The following is a 7,860-nucleotide window of genomic DNA, read 5'->3' on the forward strand; positions in this document are numbered from 1 at the left end:
GTTTACATCGGCTAACTTATCTCGGTTTGTACTTTGTAGAGAGAACGGTAATTAGAGATTAGAACAAGTCAATTCTCATCATTTGACTCACATATTGAGGCTTTCGTCTTCCCCTAATGTATCCTTTTTCAGTCCTAACTAGGGATAATGCCGTATCAGATATCAGGCAGCGTTATATGTAACTTCGGAACAGCCTCTTGTGAATCGTCTGGTACTTTCAATGGATTAAATGTTTCAACTGAGGTGCAAGTGCAAGAGCTGAACGACAAAGATGTAATGTACCAGTGAAATCACATCTTTAGCTTTCATATATCCAGACATATGTCTTGTACATGGTTGACTGCTTCTTGCTTACACCTTTTTTGGTATGTTCTTTTAGCATGATCGGAACAAAAAGAAAAAAATTACTAAAACTGGGTCTCGCTTTCGCACACAAACAGCTCAGGATCAACAGTCATCAGCAGGCTGATCCATTGAAAAATCCGGACGCCAACTTTGCCCTCAGGTCCTTCCTCAAAATCTTGCCAGATGGCGCCTTCGGGATAGCCCCTACGAAGAAGATCTTGTGCAACCTCTTGTAGAACACTACCTAAATGAAGTTTTAAAAATAAAATTTAACATGTAAGTTCCCCTCGATGATAAGATTTTTGAGAACATCCGTAGCAAGAATTGGTAAACTATCTCACCTGTTTTGCCACATACTGCTTGATCTCGTCCTCGGTGATCTCAGAGCCGTCGGACGTGACGACGAACGCCACGGGGATCTCGCCGCAGGTGTCATCCTTCATCCTGCATCGATTGTAGGCGAACGTCGTTCAGAACTCGTGCGACTTGAGAACGCGTAGGAAAGTTCTTGCCGGCCGGAAGCACGGCGAGCCTCGCGCGAGCTACTTATGGGACGACGGCGGCGTCGGTAATCCCGGGGTGCGCGATGAGCATGGCCTCCAGCTCCGCGGGCGCGACCTGGAACTGGAATCCCTTGTCCTTGATGAACTCCTTGAGCCGGTCGACGTAGCCAATGTCGCCGGTGTGTAGCCACCCGTTCTTGTCGATGGTCTTCGACGTAGCCCCAGGGGTTGTTGAGGTACCCTGCACGTACCAAGACTGGCAATGTGTTTGTCATCTTCAAGCCATTTCTTGGATCAGACAGAATCGTCGTTGGTTTGTGTTAGGAAAGTTAGGCACCTTTCATTATCTGCTTGCCCCTGATGCAAATCTCCCCGGGCTGGTTGCGCGGGAGGGACAGACCGGTCTCCGGGTCGACGATCTTGAGCTCGGCGTTCCTCACCACCGTGCCGCAGGAGCCGGACTTCACCGGAGACGGTTCCTTGGCGAATGCCATGCACATTGAGAGCACCGGCCCTGCCGCGGCCATCCCGTAACCCTGTTCAAACAATTTTGTTTCGGTCGTTAGTTACCTCACTTAGTATATGGATTAACATGCGCTAGTCGTCATATAGTCACGAGCACAATAGATACCTGTCCGAGCACGGCTCGAGAGGGAGCTTAGCGCGGACTATGTCCTGCAGCTCCTTGCCCATGGGCGCAGCGCCGGAGATGACCATGCGCACCGAGGACAGGTCGTGGCGGTCGACGGCGTCGCTCTTGGCCATCTCCACCACCATGGGCGGCACCAGCGGCACGATCGTGATGCCGTGCCGCTCTACCAGCTCGAGCATCCGGATGGTGTCGAACCGCTTCATGAGCACGAGGGCCGCGCCAGCGCGCATCCCGCACAGCAGGATGGAGTGCAGCGAGTACACGTGGAACATGGGCAGCACGCAGAGGACGACGTCGTCCTCCCGGAAGTGGAGGTTCGGGTTGTCGCCGTCGACGAGCTGGGACACGCTGGTCACCAGCCCACGGTGCGACAGCATGGCCCCCTTGGGCAGCCCCGTCGTGCCGGACGAGTACGGAAGCGCGACCACGTCGTTCGCCACGTCGATGGCGGCCTCCGGCAGAGCCGAGTCGTTGGCGGCAGCGAGGTCAGCGAACGACCCGTGCCTTGTCGACGAACGCCGGCTCGGTGACGACGACCGTGGCGCCGGAGGCCGCCACCTGCTTGGCGATCTCGGGCGGGGTGTGGAGCGGGTTGGCCGTGGTGGCGGCGGCGCCGAGGCGGGAGCACGCGAGGAACGCCAGCGCGAACTCGAGGGAGTTGGGGAGCAGCAGCATCACCGCGTCGCCGCGGCGGACTCCGAGGGAGGCGTGCAGCCCGGCCGCCACGCGGCGAGACAGGCGGTCCACGTCGCCGAACGAGAGCGTCTCGCCCGTGGCCCCGTCGATGAGGCAGGCGCGGTCGCGGCGGTCGGCCAGGCGCTCGAAGACGTAGTCGTGGAGCGGGAGGTGGTCCGGGATGGCGATGTCCGGGAGCGTCGAGCGGAAGACCGTCTCGGCCTGCGGCTCCGCCAGCGACCCCATCTTCTTCTGGAGGATGTGTGGTGGTGCAAGAGGTTTGCTGCTGCGTGCCTTCGCTCTCTGCCGGGGAATTTTTTTAGCATATTTAATACTAATATTTTAATAACAGCATAAGATGATCTAAAATTTTAGGAAGTAGATTCTTTTGTCACGCCAAGAGCTTTGGTGTGACTCCCGACTTAGTTACGTTAAGTAGCCTAGCGTGACCGAGGTGACACGCTAGTGGTCGCCTGACGCCGTGCCACATGGCGTGCTGACATGGCAGACTTGTGTCGCTCCACGACTCCGGTCACGCCACATGTTTTGGCGTGACACAGCTGCATACAAGGGGGTGTTGTGGCCCTTCTCTCCCCGTCGGCCCTTCTTCCTCCTCACCCGAGCGCGATCAACACAAACGTCAAACGCGCCGCCGACGCCCCCTCCCTCCGATCTGCACCGATTTTGGGCCCGATTCGAAAAGGATTTGAGGGGAAAGTGTCCTAGGAAGGTAGCTCCTCTAATCCCTCCAAGTATTTTTTGTTGTTTTTGGTTTACATTGTTAGTTCTTGGGTATTTAGGGTTTAAACTATGATTTTGTTGATCTATGAAATTTGTATGTTTCGTTCTAGATCGGAGCTCATATATCGTGCTATATATGTATAGTGATATATATGTATCGTGTGAAATTTGTTGCATGCAGTTATTTAAGCATAGGAGATTGAAATACATATAGTTACACTTAATGTATATGAGCAATGCATGTTCTTGTGTGTATACAAGTATTTTTGAATTGTTGAAATGAATTTGAATCATATTGAAATGTATAATGTGCAGAATTTGTATTCGTGCAGTTTTACGGTATGACTTCCAATTTATGGCCTAAGAAAAAGTGGGCACATATCGGTAAGAAGTATCCCGATGTCAGTTGCAAAGATGCCCCCGTTCCACCCACCCTTCCCGTCCCGACGTGTGACTGTGGTAAGCCTGTCGTAGTTCTTCAGTCGCTACATGAAGATACTGCTGGTCGTGCTTACTACCTGTGCACGGATTATCGTGTGAGTGTATATTTGTTATAGGTTAGGGTAGAAACATATGACATTACTTTTGCTGACTTGACATTTTAATAATTTACAGGAGTGGGAGATGTGATACTTCTTCCAATGGATTGATGGGTTCGAGATGTATGACCTGAGGATTCTGAAGGTGAAACGGTTTAGTCAGTATCCGAAGCCATATGATAAGTTTGTTCGTTGGGTTCCTCCTCCACCAAATCCGCCAAGATTGACGGATAAAGAGAAGTGGGAATTGAGGAATACACGTGTTGCGGATCCTCCGTTGTGCAACTGCGGAAAGCGAAGCGTACTTTGTGAACCTTCTGGGGGATCCCCTTCCGCTGCGAAGGGATGATGAGGGTAAAAACTGGACATGGTTGCTTGTTTACAATTTGAATGAGGAAGAGTTATATGTCATGTAACATATATCATGAATTTAATGATGCGCTATGGTGCTATTTGTGGCTTTCGGGATCCATTGTACGGTCCTGATGGTCAATGAATAGATGAGAAAAAGGATTAAGTGAAGGGGAAAATGGTGATAGAACCATGTCCTCCAAGGAAGTGTCCTTATGGTGTGAATGCTCAACATGGGATAGTGCCCTCCGAACTTGGTGTGAGGTACTACTGCGGACATGTGTTTGGCAAGGATATGGTTAGTTTTATGCGTATTATCTATATTTTCTGTTTCGCTATCGTATTGTTAATTGGTGTGCATATGAATTTTTTTTAATAGAGTACGCGGAGATGTTCATGGGAGGAGTACCTTGATAAAGGTGTGGTGGATCATGAGATTGCATGGCGGAGTAAGCGTCATCCGAAGGTGCTGTCAAGCTATCTGGAGCATCGTAAAAAGGAAACTCGTGATTTCTACTGTGCTTTGTATCCCCAACTCAAAAGGAGAACCATGGAGGGTCAAGATGCTGCGGCTACGACGGTCCAAATAGAGACAATAAATGCTCTTGTTGCTAATTTGCCTGTGGTTATCCCGGACGATGACGACGACGAGGTGCTCTATGATGGACCTGACAACTAGTACGAGGGGGTATATAGGTAGATGAATAAATTGTACTATGTGAACTATTTCTAAACATGATGTGTAATCATCGTTGATTGTACTATGTATGGTATTGGCACACCCTAATTTCCATTCTATCGAACCATTCACAGTTCACCTATTGTGAAGCATGAAATATTTGGTATTTCGACCAAATTGGAATATGCCAACAAATTTGCTCCTCTTAGGGTCATATCTTTCAATGGATTTTGTAGCATAATTATTAAAGATTTATTTAGGTAGTAAAACATATGTTGATAATGCACATAAACACAAAATTTAAACCGGTAAGTTTGTCTATTCATACTACAAAACCAGACAAGGTTTCGACGTTGTTGTCGGAAGAATAAGAACCCACCAAATTATTGTAGTGGTTATTTGTGAGGTTCTTTACCCTGCCTGAAATATGCCATAATGTTGCGAGAGATGATGCTTTACAGCTTAAAAAAAACTAAACAAATACCTTCCTGAAAGTGACTCCTACCATTCAAGTCAGGGACGAAGCTAGAAAAAAAATCAATGGGGAGTCAATTAGGTAAATCAAGCCAGTTTAATTTCTCTTGTGCAACGCGATCCCTTTAGGATCCCTGATGTTCATTCTAAATCTTTTAGCCACTTCGATTTTGAATGTTTGTATGGCGGCTATATGAGTAAACCCCACCAGTTTCATGTTAGAAAGGATAAGCATAAGAAGCAATAAAATTTATAGACATACAAAATCAAAAACCAAGGGAAAAATACACATGAGGAGTATCCTAGTTGACTACCAATTACCTTGGAATTAAGAGTTCAAAACAACTAGCTGCTATTCTTCTCTCTTCCTCAAAATTCAAAAATGATGGGAATATAGATATCGTCTAATGTTGCTTTATAGCACACCTTTTCCATTGATGCATGCATGGGCCCTTAACAAGCATATACTAACGCTTGAGCTCAAGATCCTTATCCAGCATCAATTAAATAATTGAAAGGTTAGGCAAACACATTGTGAAATTAGAAATTTCTCAGCAAGCAGAGGGTGCTAAAATCAAAGTTGCCAGCTCCATACATGTCTTCACCATAACCATTACTGCTATCATCCATCTCATTCCGGAGACGTATTCTCTTCCTCCTCCCTGCCTTTTGTTTCAGTAGACCACAATCTGGCACATATTCGTCGCCATTGTAATCAGGCCATTGTGAAGCATCAAGTAAAGGCTCGAAGGTGGACTCCCAAGTCTTTAGAGCCATCCTTTTAGAGTACACTGGGGTCAAGTAGTCAAGACATGTGTGGTCCACTCTTCTCATCCGGCATGTTATGATAACATGAGAGCATGGGATATGCAACAATTGTGGGGTCCTGCACGTGCACTGAACTGTAGTTAAGTCTACTCTATAGATTCTGCCGCCGGAGCCCTCACCCCCACGCAGGTACAAAATGCGGATCTAATGCTGTAAACATAGCTCCTTGGATCAAAGAGCTGAGCCTCCTGTGTAGCAGATATTTCCCACTACTTCGTGAGGTGCTTAGCGATAGCTTTTCCCCACACCTCACCAGCATCAAGTCCTGAATGTGCTTTCTTCCACCGATCGACAAAATAGTAGTTACATTTGTGAAAGGTGTACTCAACGATGGCAGATGCCGGCATTGCACAGATGCCTTTAAGGACATTGTTGAATACCTCCGAGATATTTGTGGTCATGGTTCCATACCTACAGCCACCTGCATCATACTCTAGCGCCCATTTGGACTTATTAGGCATTTTGCTCTTCAACCACTCTGTCGCAGGCTCGTTCAACATCTTCTCCAATTCTACAAGCTTCTTGTCGAACTGTCTCTCCTCTTTAACTTTGTAAAATATCTTCAATTTTTTTAGTACCTCCTTGCTCTTCTGTCTTCTCCAAATGTTTGCAGCAAAATGACGCATGCACCATCAGTGCACGAGAGGAGGGTAACCATCCATTTGTTCTCTAGCTGCATTAAGGAGACCCTGGTGCCGATCCGATATCATATAGACTTGGCGCCCCGCGCCAATTACGTGACGGCGAACCAGGAACAAGAACCAAGACCAACTACTATTCCTCTCTCCCTCTGTCAGTGCAAATGCTAGGGGGATCAACTGATCCTCTGCATCGATGCCAACAGCAATCATCAGTGCACCGTTGTACTTTCCTGTCAAGAAAGTGGCGTCGACACTAACCACGGGCCGACAATGCTTGAAGGCCTCCACGCATTAAGGAAAGTACCTAAACACACGCTGCATGACCGGCTTAATGACACCACCATCGCTGCCCATCATGCCACCAGTTGAAATGAACCACTTCATCCCGGGGTTGAAATGTGAAATTGCATCCAAGATCCTAGGGACCCTCGCGTATGCCTCCTTCTAATCTCCCCATAGTAATGCCATGGTATGTTGCTTCACTCTCCATGCCTTGCCATACAACACATGGTAATTTGTAAACCCAACTATAGACTCAATTAGAGAGGCCATAGTCGTGTTCGGGTCCGCCCAAACGATGGGGGCGATGCGCCGACCAAGGTACCTCGCCGTGCACTAGGAGTGCACTTGTTCCGGCCTCGCAGACCCGCAAGTGTGAGGTTGTTTCACATTTGTGACCTTCCATCATCGGTCGTCACTTGGGATATGACAGACCCATACACCCCATCCACAACCTTTCTGGCATTTCAAAGTGTACCTCTCCTTTGCATAAGAATGAACCACGTCGTACGGCCTGTGGTGCCGAACTGAGTAGTCCCTGAACCAGAACTTCACTTCATCAAGACTATCAAATAGCATCCCCTTCTTAATCAACTCCTTTTCACTATCTCATTCATCTTTCGTTGACATTAAGCCATTATCACAAAGAGCATTCTTCGTCAATGAAATGTCCTCGTAGCCCGGCACCTCGGGCGCATCCACATGTACAGTCTTGAGTGTTCGTATCTCGTGCTCCGTGTAAATTCCATCCCACCAAGTTGCCTCCTCATCCTCTCCTGCTACTCCTCCCACCTCAACACCCCTGTGTCATTGCTCAACACCAGACACATGTTCCACTTCTTCTGCCTCATCATCTTCATCTTCATACTCACTGTCCGACGAAAAGACTGGTGTCTCCTCAACATTTCCCTGAGCCTCCTCATCCTCAAAATAACCATCGTTGGAGTCATTACATATAACAGCCAGATCAAAGTTATTGGAACCACCGGCATGTACCTCCTGAACAGATGCACGAGTTACCTCCGGAACTGTAACATCCGCGAGTTCGGAGGCACCGGCAACCTCTGCGACAATACACGGAGTTTCCTGAGTCAAATGCTCAACAGGCTCCACTTCCTGGCTACTACTGCCCGGCACATCCTGAACCGATGGC

At 48.2% G+C, this 7,860-nt stretch overlaps 1 protein-coding gene across 1 annotated transcript; it reads right to left on the minus strand.

The window, feature by feature from the left end:
• Nucleotides 1–279: 279 nt before the first annotated feature.
• On the minus strand, nt 280–2,468 carry LOC133899620 (4-coumarate--CoA ligase 5-like). The gene is given in 8 exon segments (XM_062340632.1): nt 280–589; nt 687–789; nt 896–1,074; nt 1,076–1,089; nt 1,186–1,384; nt 1,480–1,497; nt 1,500–1,998; nt 2,000–2,468. Coding segments are annotated over 8 exon segments (1,566 nt in total). The 5' UTR covers nt 2,422–2,468; the 3' UTR covers nt 280–457.
• Between the last annotated feature and the right edge of the window lie 5,392 nt (nt 2,469–7,860).

Source organism: Phragmites australis, chromosome 18, assembly GCF_958298935.1.
Source record: "Phragmites australis chromosome 18, lpPhrAust1.1, whole genome shotgun sequence".
NCBI classification, from domain to species: domain Eukaryota; kingdom Viridiplantae; phylum Streptophyta; class Magnoliopsida; order Poales; family Poaceae; genus Phragmites; species Phragmites australis.